The sequence below is a fragment of the Tyto alba genome, unplaced genomic scaffold, assembly GCF_018691265.1.
Source record: "Tyto alba isolate M040663 unplaced genomic scaffold, T.alba_DEE_v4.0 Super-Scaffold_13, whole genome shotgun sequence".
In the NCBI taxonomy this organism is placed as follows: domain Eukaryota; kingdom Metazoa; phylum Chordata; class Aves; order Strigiformes; family Tytonidae; genus Tyto; species Tyto alba.
This window is the reverse complement of record NW_024881275.1, coordinates 17559628-17582246: the sequence shown is the minus strand read 5'-3', so window position 1 is coordinate 17582246 and position 22619 is coordinate 17559628. Positions and strand designations below refer to the sequence as shown.

General features: G+C 38.2%; 1 protein-coding gene across 2 annotated transcripts in view; it reads left to right on the top strand.

Moving 5' to 3' along the window:
• Positions 1-22619, top strand: part of LOC104366271 (methylthioadenosine phosphorylase) — a 31534-nt gene that overhangs the window by 1520 nt on the left and 7395 nt on the right. For both annotated transcript variants that reach the window (XR_006164870.1, XM_042787951.1), the window contains exons 2-5: positions 2795-2881; positions 9631-9689; positions 12056-12223; positions 19119-19221. Coding sequence is in view for 1 of the 2 variants with exons in the window: in XM_042787951.1 (XP_042643885.1) it covers positions 2795-2881; positions 9631-9689; positions 12056-12223; positions 19119-19221 (417 nt within the window). In the remaining variant the exon portion in view is untranslated. The remainder of the gene's footprint in view (positions 1-2794; positions 2882-9630; positions 9690-12055; positions 12224-19118; positions 19222-22619) is intronic.

Here is a 22619-nt window from a genome sequence, read left to right as displayed (position 1 = left end):
CTGTAAAGCAGAATTTAATGTAGAATCAGATTTTGGGGTCTCCAGTCCCCAGACACACCTGATATTCCTGGAGATTATGTAAACTGGAGGAAAAATAATTATATTGCAGAGAAATAAAATTACTTTTATGTTTGGAGCTGCCAGCTCCAAGCTGGCATTACATGGTTGGAGAAGCAGCTGTTTCAACAAATCTCTGCTGACCTAACTTTGCTTCCACTGTAGTAGCTCTTCTGTGAATTACAGTGAGCCCAGCATTTCTCTTGCCAGTGCTGCCTAAGATGGCTTGAAGATTGACCAAACCGCTGCTGAGGTGTTTTGCAGGGAGGAATAATCCAAAATAACTTTTATGTCATGTAGCTGTAGCTGGTATCTTCAGCATTGCACTGTTTTTCTCAGTCCCAACTTTCACTTTGCCAGACATAAAAATTCAGGCAGATAAGCATTTGATTTTGAAAGTTCTCAATCTTAAGTCATAGGACACTAATAAAACAAGGATTATACCAAACTAAAGCTAGCTAAGTTACTGAAGGAACCATATTTTTTCTAGATTTTTTAAAAAACAAACAAACAAAATAAACAAAAAAGGCACCATTTTGATCCTGGCTTCTCTTAATGTAGTAATCTTCCATGTTTACTGAATGCATGCATGAACAATGTTAAAAGTGGTCTTTTGTTGCTTTTGAGCTTTCTGATTGCTCCTGTTGTACACTTCTCACATGATTCTTAAGACAAAAAATTATTCATCCTAAAATTTATATAGTTTTAAGGATTTTCATGAGCAACCTAACAATCTGAACATCTGTGATAAGTAACATGAGTAATATGGGAACAGACCCCTCAGTACTATTGCAAACAGTGATCTAGGTCTTCCCTAATGCTTGAGTGTATTCAGTGTTGGAGTTTGTGGGTTTTTACTGGTATTTTCCCTTTGCGCTACTCCTCGTGCTCCACATGAGGGTAGCAAAAGGAAATAGGAGATCTGTTGAAACTACTTCAGTGTACGACTGTTTACACATTCTGGTGTGGAGAACTTTCTCGGAAGTGTTTGGTGTGTAATGAAGACCACAGAACTGCTGCTTGTTGAAATAAGATGTTTTATGAGCCAACTAATACAGTGGTTGAACAAATGAGGTCTCTGAATGTGAAAGTTAAGAAAAAGCTAGAGTAAGAGACAATTGGGTGTGTGTTGTGGAAGGGAGGTGGTGTATGTTAAGGTCTGGAGGTTTTACTTGAGAAATTTTCTGTCTTTAAAAATAATAAAAAATGGTGGAACCATGCCCTAATAAGTCATGCCAGAATGGTTCAGTTTTTTTTTTTTTCCTCCCATGACAAGCAACTCCACCATAATATGAATTCTTTGACTTAAAAGTGAGACAAACTTTACAACAACTGGTCACACTGGAGGGAAAAAAAAAGAGTAGAATTTTCTCTGTGTATGATAAATGGTGGCATTAGTTTTAAATTGAGGCTGTGAAGGGCCTGACAGTACTCATTCTATCCAAAGAACTAGAAATGTTCTGAACTCAAGAGAAAACTTGACTTGATTGAAAGTTAAATTATCCCTAGAAGGACAAAACCAAGATACTTTCCAATGATAAACTAGAAACAAGACAATTAAGATTCTTTTTTCTTTAGCTGGACTATGAAATCACAGGTGAATTTAATGTCAATGAGAATTTATGTTTCAAATTACCTTTTATTTTCTTTCCCCTCTTTTACAAAAGAAATAGAACAGATGAGCAAGAACAAGAAATCTGTGATTACTAAAGCATGACAGATAAGTGGTAATTGTGAGTCATTTCATGGTTCTTCACTGCAAGTTGTATCAATACACATCATAGCACTTTTAGCCTAATTTCCTGGGTAAATAACATACATTTTATTTAAGTGGCCCTTTGCTTTGCCCTCTCTTTTCCCTTCTTATGCTTTGAAACTGTTAGTCATCATAAAAATTTGCAAAAAAGTACTTGAAAAGATTTCATTAAAAAAGTAGAAGAAGCAAGAGTCTGTTAAGTTTCTACTTAGGGAAAGATGAGTTCAATAAAACCTGACACCAATGCGTCTATGCTGGAGACAGTTAGTGACCCAGCTGCAGGCCGAGTTTGAGCACTTACACCTTTTAGGTACCAGAAGATCTAATTGCATATATGTGAAGAAACCCAGTGGTGCTAACAGCAGTTGAAATAATCAGCAGATTCTTTTTATTTCACTTGTGAAGATGCTGTTGAGCCATCCTCCTTTTCAGAAGCTGTACAGAGACTATTTACAGAACTGAGTTCTTAGATCTTGCCAAGTCAACACAAAAAGCTTCTAATTTTTTTGAAAAATAATTATTTTGTGTGTATAATACTACATAGTAATGCCTGGTATTCGGCATGGCCGTTATGTATTGGACTGTTTTTCCCCATCTGAACAAGAAGCCTTTGTTATAATATGCTTTATACAGGTATTTCTCTCTCATGAGAGGCATTCCCAAATAACACCCTTCATTTTTGTATTGGTAATGAATGACGAATTGACCCATCTTTGTGCATATTCCATAGCTTTTTTAATTTGGTATCTTTGAAAAGGAGAATCATAGAGTAAGAAATTAGTGAATTAAATACAGTTGTTTAAAATCAGTCATTTTAAATTTCCTTTCTGGTAAACTGCTGGGCATCTTATGTTTTGTTGATCTGTAGTCTAGCCCTATCTCAAGCAAAAAACACATTTTGTAGCTGTCTAGTTAGTTTTTCAGACATGCTGTTAGATGGAGTATAATCTCAGAAGACTAATATGTACTTTTCTGTGTAAGATTGGAATTATTGGTGGAACTGGCCTGGATGATCCGGATATCTTAGAAGGAAGAACAGAAAAATATGTTGCTACTCCTTATGGCAAGGTGTGTATAACTTATTATTATTATTATTATTACTGAGAATTTTTGCTGGTTTTAAAGATATTTATATGCTTTAAGAATTTTCGGACTGTTAAATGAATGTATAAAGTAAATACTGTCACAGGACTGTTTCCTTTTAGTTGCTATGTATTCTGTGCATCTTAGTTTGTACAAAGATGATGTGCAAAGGAGATAATACCTCTTTTCATTTGTAGATTGGATGAATTTACAAACTCTGTCCTGAATTTGCAGTCAGGAGGGATAAACCCTCTCTTTCAAATCTGTGCTGTTGTGTGACCTGTAGTATATCTCAGATTGCTCTAGGAGCCTTTCTGAATTGCAGAAAACTCCTTTGAGGTATATGGGCCACCCTTTTCCCTGTAACCACTGAATTATGCTTTACATACCAATGCTCTCCTTACGGTCATTCTTATAACCACATAATTTGAAACTGATTTGAAAATGAACCTCTGAAATGTTTTTTGTGGCACAGGTATTCTTGGCCAGCTCTCCTTCACATTGCCTCAGCCCTTTTCCTTCGCAAAAGGGAGTGGAGGCTAGGGGTGTTGCTCTATACACAGTGCCAAGTGTGTTATGAAGGACAATTTCTGCCCCAAAGCACTTAGAGTAGGTTCAGGCAAGACAAAGGATGAGAGATTTATGGGCAGGAAGGGAGAGAGAGGTTCTAGTGAACACAGGAAGTTAATAGTAGAACTGGATCTTAGATACTCTGTAATGTCATAAGACTGGGGGAGTCTGGGTGCTTTATAATTGCTGTCGGAATTATCTCTTATGAAATCTACCAGTGTAAGCTAGTATACATACAATAAAACATTTGGTGTGTGATAGCAAGAGCCAATTAATGGGTAGAAACTTGCCAGAAAGCTAAGCACTGTGGTGTGTGATTGAAAATCTGAGTCTGTGCCTCCATTCAAAGTGGTTTAAGGGGGAAGTAAGAGTGTAAAAAGCAAGCAGAGTCTCTGTGCGTGCCATTCAAGAAGGGGAAGGAGATAAAGATTAAGGGAGGAGAAAACATAATCAGAAAAACACATTTGACTTTTCCACCTTCCTTCAAAGTCTTACAAACTACAAGAGAATGAAGGGATCTCGGCTCCTCCATTTTCTGTACCCTGCTCTCCAAAAGAGAGCCAGCACTGGTCTGAAACAAACCAGTTGCCATTGCATTCTGTATTCTTTTAAGAGTCATCGCTGGTCACAGAGTCTCTGTGTCTGGAGTGTGCTCACAAAGCAAAAGTATCCAGGAAGGATGAAACACTCTTCCCTCACTGGGGTCTATTCAGGTCAGAGTTAAGGGCACAGTAGCAGCACAGCATTTGCTGTTCTGTCACAGCACTAGAATGCAGCAGAATTTGGGTGGCCCAAATTGTGTGGTGCAGTAGGTGGCCTACAGCAGGGTTTAGTATTAATGAGAAGAATAGGAGTACCTGCAGGATGGTGCCTGCACAAGGGAGTGGAAGAAGCTTCCTCAGTATGCAAGGATTTTTAAATTTCATTTAGGAAGCAGCTTAGCTACTGTTGTTTTTGTGTTCTTCACAGTATGCAACATGAGTAGGGGAAAATAAATCTTGGTTGCCTGTTGTGATTTGTGAGAAACCTTAATCCAGTGGGCTGGCTGTGTCTGAGCTTGTGTATTATGCATTTTGTGTAGGCTCAATTTAAAGAAATAGATTCTGAATATTTTGTCTCTGTGTGAGGCAGGGCTGGGGAGTGGTGTATAACTGAGATGTCATGGTAGGAACCCAAACATGGATTCTAGATACTGTGGTGAGCTGAACTGGGACTCTTAAGCTGTCCTGAATGCAACTTCATGGTGCTTCTGCATCTGTGAAGGGGAGCACAGCCAAACAGCGGGGTTTTGTCCTTATCCCTGCTGGCCTGTCTCTCTTCTCTCTGCCTGTAGATGTGAACTCCTAAAAATTAAGACAGTCAGTCTGATGGCTGTTTCAGATAGATTCACTCCTGCATAGAATCGCATTAACTTCAATGTTTGAATGCAGTTTCATCTTTATGGAGCAACTGGTAGATCAGCCTTACTGTAAGATATGCAGGGCTTGGACCACAAGTAGCAGTGGCATAAAATGCATTGAGTGAGTCAAATTTAATTGGTGTCATTAGGTGGATCCATGTTTGCTTATTTTGCTGCAGAGACCTTTTAGCACTCAGGAAGGAGGTGTTACACAGCCTGCCTGTCATCAGCAGAGATGAGAGAAGCAGCTATTGCTGAATGCAAAAGGGCAGATGAGAACTGTTTTTAAGTGTGTTTAGAGAAGTTTAGAAGTTGGTGGTTTAGGTTAGTATTTTTTCCTAAAGGTGTGTCGTGTTCGTGATTGTCACCAAATAAAACCAAACTGTCCTGAAATAAAACCAAACTGGGATTTTTCTGCCATAGAGATGCTTTTTCATAGAGCTGTGACATCAGTGAAGAGAGAATCTGCCTGAAGTTTTAAGAGATAGAGGGCTTAATCTAAATAAGATTCTAAGTTCAGAACTTTGTAGTCTTTTAATTGCTGAGAGAATTAGAGATGCAACATCAAGCCTATTTAATTCAAGCAAAACTGGGAAGAATGAAAATTAATGTCTGACTGCCAAAAGGAAAATGCAAGGCATAGTTAAAAAAAAACTATGTCCATTTTATTCTATCCTGTAAAAATGCAAAGTGTAAAATTCTACTTTACTTAAATTTTCCTTTTTAATTCTTATGTTTCTTGGCAAGGACATAGCCAAAAGACTTTTAGCTGAAAACCTTTCTGGTGGTGATGTTCCTTGACACCTCTGACATTTGACAACAGCAAAATAAACATTTATTTAATGCTGTTTCTTTACTTTTAAAAGCAGAATAATAGATTTTTAATTAGATAATATTAATAGCTAAATATTAGCCAATTATTAATAGCTTTTAAAAATTTTGTTCATATATAGTCCTTGAATTGTCTTCTGCTTTGGCCTTCTTGAATCATAAGAATCATTTGATAAGAAAGCTTACATCATTATTGAATGTGAGGATATTCTTTTCAGGGGAAATATGGAAAAGTTTAAAGGAAACTAGTATGAGAATTTTTGAAATTCTCTCTATTGGCATTGGCCCTCCCATGATCTTCCAAGTTACATTAGTAATACTAGTGAAAATGCAGTACTTTTTTTTTTTTTTTTTTTTTCAAAAATAAATATGCATACAGTGTTAATATTCCAGCCTTCTTTTCTCCCTTGTCCACTTCCACCATTTTAATTTCATCAAAGATTTGTTATTCTATGGAAAATACCCAAAAACTTTTTGGTATTCTATCTCCAGATATGGAAGGTATTGTTCTCTTGTAGGATGTGAAAATTGCTTATAACACCATTTATCTTCATCATTGCATTTTGAAGCTACTAATAAAACATTGTTCAGAATATGCTTTCAGATAGATTGTTTTACTTTCCGGATGACAGAACTTGGTGCTGAATCACCTTTCCCCAAGTCAGCAAGATATCTTCCCATTCTAGAAAATTATTTTAGATGCCCTCTCTTTTTTTGGTCATAGGTATATCTGGCAAACAAAGTGGGATGGGGGTTTCCACCTTGCAAATAAGCTTTGTATGTTTACATCAGGAAAGTCAGGACGTGTTACGTAATGCTTAAGCTCCTCTACTGCCTCCCCAAAATCATGTATGTTGTTTGGTTCTTAAACTAGATCACAGGTTAAATGAAGGCTTGGGGAACCTATGAGATACTTTTCCATCTCAAGTTTTACTTAGATTTTTATTTTGCTTGTTCATTCTATTTTCTGTTTCAGCTTGCTTCTGTGGTGAGACTAAAGAAAAAATGAAATCTGTAAGCATCACATGAACAATACTTTATGCATATTTATGTTGCTGATAAAAGGAATTTATTTCAATTGTTTGTTACTGTCATAATTTAGGCTTAACTGCCCAGGGTTCTTTAGTTCCTTTTCTGTTTTGCAACACTGAGTAATATATATCTGACTTGGATTTTGTGGAACAGGGAAGTAGTTAAATACATATATGAATTATTCATGTTTAGGAACTTTTCATTGGGCCTTTTATTATTAAATCTTGCTTTAAAAATACTCTATTAGAGCTTCAAATTCGGATTGTTCCATTGGAAATTTTTATTATTTTGTCAGCATTTCAAAGTTCCTGAATACAACAGAGATAATAGTAGAGAGGTACAGCACTGGAAAGAACTTGTGGGAGAAAGAGGGCATACACTAGCTCTGTTTTGTGGTTAACACATGGTTTGAAATTCCTGTATCTTTCACTTCCTTGTAACTTTACACATGCTGGTTTATCCTTATTTTCTCTTTTAATGACATATGATGCAGTATCTGCAAAGTCTTTTCTTAAACTGTCAGTTCATCATTTAGCCACACATTCTTTGTTCCAAATCTTTTTCTTTTTTTTCTCTGCCATGTTTCTAGCAATCATGTGCAAGAAGTGTATTCAGGCAGTCACCTGGAAGATGCCCTGAATGTGTTATGTGAAAATCTGTGTAAAGATGACAAATAGTTCTGTTACATGAAGTGACTAGGATGGCAGGAGATAGGGAAGGAAACTCTGGCTGCTGCAACTAAATTTTGAAGCCTGTTTGATTTCAAAACTGTTGCATTCTTGCTGCATCAGCAGTGTATGCCAGAATTCAGTGGATTTCTGTGTTAGGGCTGAATATCAAATAGTTAAATTGCGCCTTTATACCCCAGATCTTTTCGAAACTGATATAAACTTGAATCTGTCACTTGTAAAGCACAGGGTCCAGTCTTCAACTTAGTGATCCTTAGTTTTCATTTCAATATGAGGCCAGGGATTTTGGAAGTATTTTTGTATCCTGTTGTGAGCTAAGTTGCACACTTACTACTTCACACAGCAAATGTATGCTCTCTAAACAAAACAAAACAAACCCTGAAACCAAACCCACAAAAGTGTGAACCTTCATTGTTATGGAATGTTGTAACATTAAAATGCCTTGGCAGCTAGACAATAAGGCTTTCACTCTGTGTGAAGTTTTGCTCTTAAAGCCATGTCTGGTTCAGATGAGTAGAGGTAAAGTAAGGTAAATAGATTAAACGTTGCCATGTCAGTAGGTTAATATTAAACTGTGACTTTTAAATCAGAACACAGTTCTAAAAATAAATTTTCTAGAACATTCCCTTTGTTTAAAAAAAAAAAAAAAAAAACAGAAAAAAAAAAACAACCTGGTAAATCTGTGACAGAATTTAAACCTAGGTGATTGAGTGAATTATGGTGCTTTGAAGAGATGTCACGTTAAAAATCCCAAAAGATCTGTGCAACAGGGAACACAAAGTGGTGTTTTTATCAGAAATTAGTATCTCTAAAATGCAACTAGGTGGGACTCACATACTACTTTATTCTAGATCTCTGCAAGTTTTCAAGTGTGTAATAGAGTTAACAGCTGTAAAACTAAATGCTAATAGAAATCTTGCAGCTAGAATTAAAATGCGTATAAAATTATATAAAGTAGCAGGCAACAGAACATTTCTAAATGCAAATGTGTGAGTCCTTTCAGATACTTGCAAACCTGTGATCAGTAAATAAATCTTAATTTTGTTAATAGCTATTTCAGCTTTAAATCCCAAGGCATGGAAGAAGAGATTGATGCAGAATGGCTTCCAGCTTATTTATGGTTTCTTCTACACTGCAACAAAAAGAGTGAAATGCACACAATTCTGAATTGAGCAGGAGAAGCAACACATCCAGCTGCACCGCTGTTCAGCAGAAATGCAGTTTAGCATCTAATTAAACAGAGTCTTTACATTTTTTAACAGAAAGCATTGTGTATTTCAGATCCCTGATGCATATAGCCTAGGAGCAGAACACAGCCCACAGAGCAGTCATTTTGTTGTAGAAGTGGTTGATGACTTGGGGGCTGCACTGTGTGAGCAGTACAACCAAGGCAGGACACACGTCTCAGCTGGGCAACTAAAACCAAAATGCTCTAGCTTCCTGGCTGGTTGGTTATGCATGTTCTCATTGTGTAGCTGTGAGAGGAGAGCGCATGCTGTCTCCTGGTCCCTGGGCTGACCAAATACAACACTGCTTCTGCCACTAATGTACCAGGAGTTCTCTGTGATACCACAGGTCTCTTCCCAAAAGCAGGACTCCCAGCAGCAGGGAAGAGGAAGTATGTCAGTACGCTGGGAAGAAGTGAAGGGCAGGTTGGAGGAGTCTAGAACTCCTCCTCATGCCTGTAATGTGAGCTAGGGGGCCATGATAGAAAGGGGATGAGAGAATGGGAAGTGTTATGGAAAGGGACAGATTAAATCAGATTTCTGCTGGGAGGGGCCTTTTAGTAGGGAATGACACTTGTTTAGCAGAAAGCAACCAAAGTTTACAGGAGAGAGTGAGAAGTGCTAATCAACTGAAAGCAACACATACATGCTTCTTTTTTCATGTTTGCGTAGCACTGTTTGAAATACTGTTTCAAAGTATGTGCAAGTATTATTGTTTCAAACCCCAAAGGAAAGAGTTGCAATGTTAATGTTAGTATGGACATAGAAAAACTGTGATAAACCTTCTGGTGTCAAGTTTGATCTTCCTGTTCGAGACTGTTTTACTAATCTGCCATATCAAATTACAGAGTTGAGCTGAAGAAAATGTAAGACTACAGTGGTAATCAGTATTTCCTTTCACAACTGTTCTGCTTATTTTTAAGTAGCAGTTAAGGTTTCTAATGTGATTGTCAGGCTGTAACTGATTCTTACTTGCTTATTTTGCAGCCATCAGATGCTTTGATATTGGGAAAGATAAAAAATGTGGACTGTGTGCTGTTGGCAAGGTAAATGAGCATTTTAACGGGATTTATATTTTATGTCTTAATTTTTCTCAGAAGTTTTTTCTTTTTACATTAGGTGAACTGAAATTTTATACTGATTTCATCTTGCTCTGTGTGGTTGCTAGCAAAGTCCAGCAGAAGTCTGGATTTTTTCCTGAATAAATTTGATGCTGCAGGGACTGAATGTATTCAAAATACCATCTAGGTTAGGAAAGAGAAATCCACTGCAGGATGCTGTCCTAGTAAGAACGGGAACCTGCAAGGCTGTCTGCTTGATACTTACTGGTGGTAAGTAGGTGGTGCCTGATAACCACAGTAAATTTGTCTGCTCCTTGTGTTTGCAAATTTCCTTTGTGAAACTGGGAAATTGCCACTTTCCAGATAAACTGTATCTCTGGTACCACTGTAGACCCTTCCAAGTAATTCCCTGTGATTGAGTCCTCTGGCTGTTACCTTTATTGCTTAGGAGGCTGTATCCCCTTTAGTTCTCCCTCCCTGGGTCATTTTTATTCAGACACCTGCTACCATAATCAGATGAGACCCTGAAAGCAGGATCTTCAGATGAGTGCATTTCACACTAATGTAACTGTGGATATCCAGGATCAAAGTGCTGTTAGATTAAACAGAAGAATATCAACAGTTATCAGCATCTGGACAGCATGGGAAGAGCCAGGTGCTAATAACAGGGTCCATCAGCAGTGCCAGACAAGTGGAGATGATGAACCAAGTCCAGGATCCATCCAGGGAGTCCAGGTAGGAGCAGTAGGAGATGGAGCCAGAGACAGGTTTGGAGACAAATGCTTCAAGGTGTGTCCAGAGTCTGTCCAGAACACAGGTCTGGAGACAAACTACAGCATAGATCTAAAGGCCATCCAGGAGACAGGCACGCCTGTGACGTAGCTTACACCAGGAGTGGAGTCTGGAGCCTAAGCTTGGAGACAGGAGCACCTGGGCTCATGGGCACCAGTTGTTTGGGGGGAGGCTTAGGGTGAGGCTGGTCAGGGCAATTACGACCCAGTGGTGCGCTCAGAGCCCCAGTTCTTTTCATGCCAGTATTTTTCCATAAGCTGCTGACTGTCAGCCATCTCTGCAACTACACTTCTGTCTGTGGTTTTACTTTTCTTATCTTGCATGGACTTTGCTCCTGTATTTTATTACACCTGGACAAGACTTTTCTAATTTTCTGAAATTAAATGCTAAGCCAAGATCATAGCTGTGTTGCATCAAAGTCGGCTTTGGGCTACAGGTGGCTGAACAACTTGGCTGTGGTTTACAGCCTCGCCGGGATTTATGACCATTCACATATGACCCTCGTGAGTTTACTTTTGGGGCTAAGATACCTCCAACTTCACTTTGTGTTTTGGGAAAAAACAGAGTTGCTTGTAAATGTGAGATTTAAAAAAAGAGGCACATATATTCTAGAAGAGGATTATGGCAACAACTGCAACATTAAACAATAAATCTACATGCCTAGTAGCTTATCAGAAATGCTAATGACAATGTGGGAATCACGCTTGACAGTGCTTGGTCGTGTTGTGTGCAACTCCCAGTTCCTAATCGATAAAGTTCTGAAGACCTTTTTGTCTTTATGAAAGAATCAGTTGGAAAATTAAGTTCTCTTTTCCTTGTACATGGTTGAAAATAATTTTCAAGTGTGTTTAATCATTATGTGAGTGATGTACCTCTGTAGCCATGACTGAGATAACACATAAGTTTGTGCTTATAAGACTTAAGTATTTCCTGTCTTGGTGAAAAAATACACTGCAACAGTATGAAGTCATTCTTCTAATTTATGAAAGCTGTCAGATCATTTTAAGAGCAAAGAGAAAAATGTGATGATTCTACTGTTTTTTGGAGAAGATGACATTAAAACAGTGTGTTCTTTCTGGTTTTAATTTCCTGTGGTGTGCCACTCTTCTTTATGGGAGAATACAAACAGCACTTCTGAGCAGAAAATTTGTAGAGCTGTGTGTAAACCTTACAAATTTGTTGTAATGTATGGAGGAAGATTTAATTTGCTAGAGTTAGATTTTCAGAATCTATGGAACTGTCTTAGAAAATTCAGAAATAAATGCTTTTTGTACTCTTGAAGCTGCTAAAGTATATTGGTTTATATTTTCAAGATTCTTTTCATTACAGTCTTGAACTTAAAAATTTTGCATTTAAACACTATACCACTACTTCTTAAATATTGAGAAAACCTTAATACAGCTAGGAAAACAAGCTACACTGGAAGTAGATTAAATGATCAGTTCCACTTTCAGTGTTTATTTAGAGAAATTACATTTCCTGGAATTCTTTTTATCTGGGAGAAGGCGAGCAATTTCAGTCTGATTTATTTTACTCTCTTGCAACGTGTATCTTCGCAGACATGGGAGGCATCATACAATTATGCCATCAAACATCAATTATCGTGCCAATATCTGGGCATTAAAAGAAGAAAATTGTTCACATGTATTAGTGACTACTGCCTGTGGTTCATTACGAGAGGAAATACAACCTGGTGATCTTGTCATAATTGACCAGTTCATTGACAGGTGAGTAACATCTGTTTTTAATTGCTCTTAGTTTTGGGGGAGAAAAAAGGGGACAAGTGGGGTTAAACTGTATAATAACATGTTAATGTTAAATTAAGTCTTTGTGAAATGAGGTGATAGCCTCAGTTCTTATGGCAAAAAGTAAGATTCATACAGGAAGACATGATAGGAAACAGGAATTAGATTACAAGAAGTTCAGGTCTAACAGACATAGAAGAAATACCATGGCCTCAAATGAACTAAAGCATAGCTCCTGGGGAAGAGTATTCTGAAGAGATCTCCTATTCTCAGATGTGGAGGAAGGACATGGGTAAGAGCACAGGCCATTCTAAGTTTTAAGAAGAATCTGAAATGAAATGGAGAGGTGCAAGAAAGCATAGTAGAAGCCAGGTAGGAAAATACATGCAGTAAAAATGTGGGTCCTCAGAAGAGAAGTCAAATACAACACAGTGGGAAGAGAGAGGAAGTTGTTCTAAAACCAGGGTGGATGCTAACATTTTTTGCTAAGAATGGTAAGGAAATACATTTTTTCCAAAGTCTGCGTTTGCCAGTCAGTCTTCGCCTGCTTGATTATATGATGTTTAGAAAAATTCAAGCAAGCAGGGAGGGGGGCAGGGAGGAAGCTACATTTAAAGGTCACCAACTACACCAAATATTTAGAAGAATGTAGTTGCACATAAGAGGTAAATTTATAATTTATTATTAGTACTTATTGGTGTACTTTATCTGGAAGTTTAGTTTGGGTATACCACCCAATATCAAGTGTTTGGAATGGTTTATGCATCATCTTTCTGCTTTTGTGGGTCTGCTGGCAATATTTCATTGCCAACTGAACATATATATAACTTACGTTTGTTCTCTGCAGTGCAGTGCTATTCAAATTTTGACTTACTAACATATTTCTGTGTGTGTAACCGGAATGCTTTTTGTGTAAGAGAATATGTTTTAAGTACAATGTATCTAAATGACTAAGTACCCTGCAGGAGCAAGCCCCTTATAAACTGGTTCCTGTTACACTAGAGTTGAGTTATGGGTGGAAAGCAACTGTATTGCTGACAATGGTTTTTTTTTTTTTTCCTTCAAGTTCAAAAGTATTTAGGCTGACCACTTTGTTTGTACAGATTAAATCACAATCATCCTTATTCTGCCAGTAGTACTTGAAACTTTGTATTTTAGTATTGATATTGATGTATGTAGAAAAGATATTAAACATACATGGGTATACAGTTTGGATGACTGTGAGTAAAGCTGTACTTATTTTGACAGTGTTATCATCTAATAGACTCCTGAGTAGGTGAGGGGAACCTAACCATGATAAACTGTGAATTGCATGCATGGTAAGAAGTAGCTTCTGGCCCAGGGAGCCTGCAGCTGTTAACAAGAAACAGTTGGGATGATTGCAGAGTTGTTATTCCACTGCGATGAGGAGTAGAAAGATGGAGAAATTAACCCTTGCAGAGGTCAGGCAGAAAGGCATTAACAGAGCCAGGAAATGAACACAGATACGAAATCTGAGACCATCCTTCATCCAAAATGTCATTATCAAAATTAACAATTCCTTTTGAAGCTGCCTAATCTCACAGCTTTTAATTTCCTAGCACTCCCCAGTCTGCATCATAATTTCCGAGCTGGAAAATAAATAATCAACTTGGTTGAGTTTGGATTTTAAGAACATGTCCCTTTCAATAAGAAAGAAGAAAAAAAGCTTATAGAAAAATCAGTATATTTATCTGATGTGAAGATGAGTGAAAGGACAGGGATCATTTACATTGCAGCAAAAGAGGCAAATAGTATTTTGGGCTGCATTAGTAGGGGTGTTGCCAGCTGGTCAAAGGAGGTGATCCTTCTTCCCCTCTATTCAGCACTGGTGAGGCCGCACCTGGAATACTGTGTCCAGTGCTGGGCTCCCCAGTGCAAGAGGGACATGGGCATACTGGAGAGAGTCCAGTGAAGGGCAACAAAGATGTTTATGGGACTGGAGCACCTCACATGTGAGGAAAGGCTGAGAGAGCTGGAACTGTTCAGCCTGGAGAAGTCTTAAGGGGGATCCCATTGATGTATATAAATACCTGAAGGAAGGGTGCAAAGAAGATAGAGCCAGGCTCTTTCCAATGGTGCCCAGTGACAGGACCAGTGGCAACAGGCACAAACTGAAACACAGGAGATGTCCTCTGAACACCAGGAAATACTTTTTCACTGTGAGGATGACTGACCACTGTCACAGATTTCCCAGAGAGGTGGTGGAGTCTCTATCCTTGGAGATACTCAAAAGCCACCTGGATATGGTCCTGGGCAACCAGTTCTAGGTGACCCTGCTTAAGCAGGGTGTTGGACTAGATTATGTCCTCAACCATTTTGTGATTCTGTGATCTGTGTCTTCATTTAGAGTTTATTCAGGTGGCCACTGTAGTAATGGCACAACCCATATATATGCAGTGTTTAATGCAGGCAAGTAAGTTTTCATTTTGATGTAGAAGAGTGGGAACTTGTGGGGACTTGTTTCATAGCTTCAGGAAGTCCAAGAAGCTTCTCGGAAAAGCACATGAGAATGTTTCAGTATGGGAAACAATATGTAATTTGAATTTTTAAATCATTACTGGCTTGCCCTTGAATTCAGAAAACAGACAAGTTGTAGTAGTCTGTTTCATTTGACAACTTGATTTCTATGATAAGTCTTTTTCCCTGATCTTTGCCAGTGCGGGATAGACTGCTGATTCTTTGGAGGTGAGGTGTGCATTTCTGCCTTTCATAGGGTTGTGTCATCTGTAAGAGTGATTGTATTATATATCACAAATCATTATGAAAACAGTGCTGCTGACAGAAAGATATTTTCATGGGACAAAATAGAATAATTGTCCTCCAAAGTCTGTAAAGATGCAATTTTTCCAAAATATCTTCTAATTAAAGATCAGAGTCCTGCAAACAATTTTAGCAGTCTGGAAAAGAAGGTACTAGTTAAAGCTGTAAAAACAATCGTTTATTTTTCTAGAAAGGTGTCCTGGCTTTTATATAGTGATTAACCTATGTCAGGCACTACATAGGAAGGAGGCTTGGGTCTAGGTGGGAAGGATTTATTCAAGCTGCCATTAAAATCAGTGCCTTCTAGGTGTCCAGGTACCTTTCGGTATCTGAGTTCTAATTCTCAATAGGGAGCACGTCATTATTCTCCTTTCAGGTATGAAGCAAGAAGGAGGAATAGTGAGTGGGAATGGGAGAAGAGCTAGAATTAAACAGAAAGCTGTAGGCAGCAATGGTAATTTGTTCCCTTTGGGCATGTACACTGTGGCATTAATGACAGGATCTCAGTATATGGATTTGTGTCAGACGTCTGCCTAGTTTAGGGCATAGGTTTTACTTACAGTGGGGAACACTGTATAGGTGTAATAACTATATAGCATTTCCAGACTTCTGAGAGCTTAATTCTGCAGATCATTAGCACTCCTAGTCAGTGTTTGATTTCATATATAGTCTCTGCTTTCTTCATGCTCATCTATTAATGTGTGTATTTAAATAATAAAAGATGTTTTGTTAAATAAGCACCAAAATATTTACATAGTGTTCTCCCTACTTTCAAATCCAAAAGTAACCACAGGTACTATTATGGGCTACAACAGTTGTTCTCTTCTTTGAAACGAGTGCCTAAAAAAAATCTGGAAGAATTTTTTTTATGCCTTTGGCTCCTGTTAGTTTATTACAGTGCTGTTAGTCAAGTGGCTAGATCAGACTGATTAGGGGATTTTTAAAACTTTCTGTTTGGTTTGCTGCTGATGTTAAAAGTAAGGAGGTAACTACTTATTTGGATGACTCAGCTAAGTTGGAAGGGTGCAGAAAATAGCTTCATAAAAGAAGTACTGTAACAGCTGCCAACTTTGTTTGAATTATTTGTGTCACTTACGTCACTACAATTGTTATTACAGTATTGTTACACTCTAAAATTTTTCGTGGGAGAATTTTCTTTCAGTGATCCTGAGGAGGCAGAGCATGATGAGACTGTTTTTTTATGCAGTAGATGCCAGTATGAATTTTTATTTTGTTCTTTAATTTATAATAGTTTGTTGCTAATTCAACACTACTGGAAGAAAGTTAATAATGCTAGTGGTAGAGAACTGGTTGTCACAGCTGGAAATTATCAGTTTGTTCAATTACTTGAGTTGGGGTTTGCTTCCTAGCACTGGTCATGCTCAGCATTGCCAGAAAATCTTGTGTTACTGTTATAAAATCAAAATGAAGGACCAAAAGTCACCTTACTGTCTTTTTAAAATTGTGGCTATTGCTGCAGGACAGGGAGTACCAAAATTGACGTATGTGCAGCTTTGAATTTGAAAAAGCAGTAAGGGCAAGGCAGACATGGCAAAACTGTGCAACAGTGCAGGAGTTTGCTTGCTCTATGAGTACCACTGTCTCCTTGAACTTGTTACACAAGCAGTTATTCATAAAGACATACATGCCCCTTTTACAGGGGAAGAATTCCCTTTCCTCTGGTACTGCTGTCCACTGTTTGGCACAGAAGCAGCGTGAGGGTCCAGTGGGGGTTGTCCATAGAGCCCTACAGAGATCAGATGGCCAGCAGGAGCTATGCAGCCCCAGCTCTTAGCTGCTTGCTTGTAGTTACCAGTCCATTGCTTTCAGGTGCTGCTGCTGATTGCACCCACTGGGAGCATCTCTCTACTTTCTCTTTACACTATGCTTGATCCTTCTGGATTGTGTGCTTTTACTACAAGTAGTGTGGCTAGTTTCTAGGCAGGCACTTGGTGACTTCTTCCTATTTCAATGTAAACAATCAGGCAGTTGTATAACACTCAGTCGTGCTCTGTTGTTAAGCAGGCCCTCCTAATAGAGGGCATGCAGACTTCTCCACATTTAAAACTGTGAGATCTAAGGAGCAGATTGTCTTTGAAGAGTAGCTGTTGAATTCCTTATTTCTTGTTTGCCACTGGCTCCGTAAGGAGTCACTCAAGGTACATGGGGGAGCTCTTGAAACTCCTATACTGAGAGGAGCTTCAGGCAGATAATGTCATTTGCTCTCTGGCTCCTGGTCTCTATAAGAGTAAGGCAAAGAAAGCATCTGTGATTCTACAACCTTCATTCTCTCTGCAAGGGATACAGAGGAGCAGTATTGCAACAGTGAAAATTATGTGCTGCTACCCTGTACCTTGCAGACAGGTGAGTGGGACAGATCAGAGTGGCCAACTCCTGACTTGAGTAGCAGGACTACAGAAAGGAGAAGTGGCTAAAAGTCACTCCTCTGTGTCAGCCATTACTTCGGAGATAGAAAGAATCAGAGGCTGGTTCAAATCTGACTTTATTCTCCCCCTAAGCCTCGCAATTTATGGACACATCAGCTGGCCCCATATGGAATAACTGTGGCCTGTGCAGTGTTGCAGCCTTCCGTGCAGAATAGAAATGGTTGCACTCTGAGTGCAAACATGTGTGGTCTGTTGCTCAGAGAAGTCATACATCTTACCATTGTTACTTATTCCCATGCAGTTTGTATGTATGGTGCTAAATATAGTGTGATTACTTGGTTAGACCACATAGTGATGTGGCCTTTCTCTCCAAATAACATAGGATATCTGAAAGTCAGATATTAATATTTATACATATGTGATCTTTCCTCAACACTTTTCTGAGTGAAAGGGCCTGACTAGCAACATCTGAAATACTATAATGCGGTAAATGGATTATGAGTTTTCCCGTTTCCTCCAACTCTAAATAATTCATTAGCAGACACTGAAAAAAAATGTGTAAAATCAGATACATTCTATTTGCGTCTCTTCAGTATCCCATCAAGGAAAAAATAATATTAGTGTTTCAACCTATTTTAACAGCTGTATGCCATTTCACAGATGTTTTTAATTTGCTGATCTCTTCTCCTATTTTATGTCATCCTTAAGGCTACCCTATTGGCAGGGTTTGTTTTTTTTTTTTTTTCAAATCTGCTCTAACATGTAACCTGTATTTAAAACCTTATTTTTAATATTTGCTGGTGACTTGGGTGGTGAACAGTTATGAGCAGTATTGCCAGCAGAAATTTTATATTTTGACTGTGGCTGTTGCCTTACTTTTTTCTTATGAGGCACATTGTGTGACACACTGAAGGGAAGCAAATGTCTCAAAGAATTTTGTTCCAGTTGGTTTTTGCCATCCAGTTGGCTGAATTAGCTTGAGGCAGTGCATTTTAAGGTAAAGTGCTGGTGGGTAACAATTCCAGTAGTTGTCAAAATGGCATGCTGGATGGTAATTTCTGCAGCATGTTTGACCATTTCCATGCAAGGAAACAGTTTCTCAATTGAAAGATCAGAGAAACATGATTCTTTTAGTTGCAAGCTGCCAATGCATGTGTGTAATCTTTCTGAGAATACAAAGACATCCTGTTCCAGGGTTTTTTCTGGTTGAATTTATACCTCTTTTGTTCAGGAAGCTGTTCCTATAAATTAACCATCCTTTCAATGTAGGAATGAAATGATATGAACAAGCTCTATTTTGACTAACTTCATGATAATTCAGACTTGATTCCTTCCCTTCTTGAAAGATTACGGTGCTCTTTGTTTTCAGAGATTACTTGCCCAACTATTCAATTTAGCTGATTTCCTTTGGGTAGAGTCGCAGCATAATGTGGCTGTTTGTGTCATTTAGGAACAAATCAGCATTTTAGTGTCTTGTTAACAATAGATTTTATCAATTAATTAATAATGAACTACTGGAGTAACAATTTTATACTCTTGAGCTCAATTCTGAAAGGTTTATACAGAGGCAAAACAGATGGCCATTAATATCATACTGATATTTTTGTTCCTTCCCAGGAATGCTATGGTTTTGGATTTGTGTAATTTTCTTGCTTTCTCATCTGTTTTCCCCCCATTCTTCTCTCTAAGCACATTTTCTGCTTTCCTAGGACAACTAAAAGACATTGTACTTTATATGATGGGCAGCATTGCACTCTTTCAGGAGTATGTCACGTTCCAATGGCAGAGCCGTTCTGCACAAAAACCAGAGAGGTTAGTGAATTTTGTTGTAGTATTTAGAAATGTTATTTTGATGGCACTACATGATATAGTAGTCTAATTATGCATTCTTAGAATACAGAAATAATCTGTATTCCTGTTTCTCAGATATGTCATGGCATTAAGGAAAAATGTAACATTCAGAAGGTATGGGAATTGAAAAATCTTGTGTCTATGGGAGCTGTCTTCCTAAGGGAGGTATGCAGAAAGTGTCAGTTGTCAATCCACATTTCCTGGGGTCTTAATAATGGGATATTTATTTATCAGGTAACAAGCCAAGAGGGCAACAAAGTAGACAAAGCAGGAAGATAGAATTAGGAACTAGTTCCTTTTTGTTATGAATAAAACTGCACTTATGGTAGGGGCACTCTACATACTTAATACAAAGAATTAAATAAAGAGTACTTAGAATTCACAGAAATTACAATATTGCATTCCTGCTTTTGTGCATTGTAGCAGTTGGTGGTGGTGGAGAGTCCAGGCTTAGTTTAAAGGGTGTTAAATGCAGAAACAAGCCAAATTACAGTAGCTTTTTATTCTTAACTGTTGCTCTTAGTTTTGTCACTTCAAGATTTTCAGGCTTAAAAAACACTTACGCTAAGCAGTGTGAAACACTGCTCTATTTTTCAACACCTTTACAAGCTTCTGGGAGGAGCGTTTCTGTGATTAAATGTGCCAGCTTAGTGTATTCTTAGACCCGAGGAAAAGGAAAGGTAAAGATTGAACTGCATGTTTTATGCTGTTGTGGAATGTTTTGATCAGAAGCTGCAAGGAGGTGCACTCTTGGGCACAGGAATGCTTACAGACTCAGTCATATCCGTCTAAGAGACTTGCTCTCTGTGCAGTCAATTACTACACTGAGCAGGACAAAACAGAATTTTGAAGCAGGTGGCCCAATGTGTACCCAGGGCATGTACAAATTCTATATGACTGAGCTATTCTACTCTTGTCACCAATTCACTGCAGTGTTCTTATAGGCTATTTGTGTTAGTTGGCCAGACAGTGTGGTTTGGAGACATCCACCAGCAGATCCACAGCATTGTTATTAGAACAATGCTTCGGTGCACTGGGAATCAAGGTGTTTTCAATTAAATAAAGACATTCAAATCTCACGAGAAGACAAGCCACTACATATTATACATGTGCATGCTTTTGCCCTTCTTCCATTGAGTAGGAAATTATGCAAAATACTTTGCATTTTTCATGCCATAAGAGCCTAGCCACATAGTCTTACCAAAGATTAGTTGACATGCAGTTTCTTACTGACTTTGATCATGGTGTCATGTCACAACAGATACAAGGAGTTTATTGAGAGCTAACTATACACCTTCTGAAATGGATTAAAAAAAGCATTATTACTGAAGTGATTTGCAATACTTCACACTGTGCCTTTTTCTCATTTTTAAAAAACGTTAGGTAGGTATGCATAAGCCATTTCCTGAGGTTGCAGGAGACATACACCAAGGCTAGTTTTCATTTGATTAAGTAGCTAGAGTCAATATTCTTTGGGTATTACATTATTTGAAAAGCAAACAAAGAAATGCTCCTTTTCAAACAGAAAAAACATTTAGGTACTTCCCAGTCTCACATGTGATCATTATCTCATTAGCCTATGCGTTGTATTCCTTCTAACAGATGTTTTAATGAACATGTGGTTTTGAGCTCTTAGTGAGGCCGAAAAGGGATACTTTCACTTGATTTGAAAATAACAGATAAAAATGACTTGAACTTTTTTCCTGGAACTATTCCTGAAAATTGTTGGGATCATTTCAGCTTAGTTTATCCTAATTCAGGGGAATTTCATAGATAAATGCAATAGTAATAAAGCCAAAACTATTAATGTAATAGGCTATTTAAGGAATTTTGCATGAAAACATCTGAAAACTTTATACTAAATTGCATTTGTGCAAATACATTAAAATACTTTGTTTCATTTGGTTTACACACAGTAAATTAAATGCGAATCTGAAAGGAGTTTATCTCTTCTCCAGCTGCAAATGTTTTTAATAGCATCGGATGTCGTGGTTATTACTGCTTTCAGAAACTGGGGGTCACTGCAACATCTTATAGGGAGTAAAGCTGGAATTTTTAAGTTTCAGGGAAATACTAATCAACTGTGGTTCAAGTCAAGTCACAGTTGAAGTTCACTTGATTTATTAACAACATACAATTAACTGTCAATCAGTGAGTTGTATATTCAGAACAAATACCAGCAATAAACCACCTTATTAGATGTGATTAATGTTAGATTAATGTACAGCATGTTAATAAACACATACAAATTTCTAAGTGTCCTTCTGTGGCTAATCCCCAGAAGCTCTGCTTTACCCCTACACACATATTTATGCAGTTGCACTCACAAACACCCTTCCCCACAAGCATGGGTTGTGTGCACACCCACCCTCTTCTGGGAGTGTGGGTTCACCTATTTACACACATCTGCAGTGGGATGTGGGTACTCCAGCTTTGTGTGTACTTGTGCTGTTCCACACACTCCACTGATCCACATGCCAGCAAAGAGGCACCCCACAAGGTCACATAACACACTTGAGGTATCACTGCTTGTTGCACCTGTGTATGGCAGGTAGGCCAGCCAGCTGGAGTACAGGCTTTTCACTGCGTTTTGTGGGGAGGCTGTTCCACCTGCACTGAGTGAGTCATGATGCTGACGAGTCAGCTTTTAGTGGTGTCAGACTAGGTTTTCACTGCTGCTGTGTTATGAAGGTCTCTCCTGTCCTGTTATAATTTTTTGTGCTGCTTTTATACTTCTTTTCAAGCTTTTCTGTTGATAATAATTTTAAATAGATGACATCACAGTTGCTTTCCCCTTCATACTCAGGGCAGTTACAGGTGTCCTAGTTCCATTTACACATGCTGGTACACTTTTATTCCTACTGTATCAACTGGTGTTACCCAGGCCATTTACCAAGAGAGAAAGTCATGACGATTCTGACATATACAAGGGCCTAGTTGGAACTGTGAAGACTAATGTGAAGTACATACATGGTATATGTAAAGTATACAGCTCAGTCACTGGCATGGGAAAATGTAGTAATTTCTTTACAGATTCCCAGGGTACTCTTTGAAGTATGTGTTTGTAAAGTTTTACTTTCAAAAAGTAAACTTCCTATTATTGTTCTCTGCAGCTCAACTCCGCTATGTAGTAATGTAGTGCTCAGTGGAGTGTTTTCACCATTCTGCTCTCAATGTAAGCACAGCCTAAAATAAATAATCATGCAAAAATTTTCTTTTTTCCAATCTGCTTGATCGGCACTGAAAACAGTAACTAACAGATACTAACAAAATCAGATGAGTTCAAGATCATTCCTATTAGTAGGACTGTTAATTTCTTTTGTTGGATGAGGAAGCTGGAACTCATCCTTTGTTTTGGA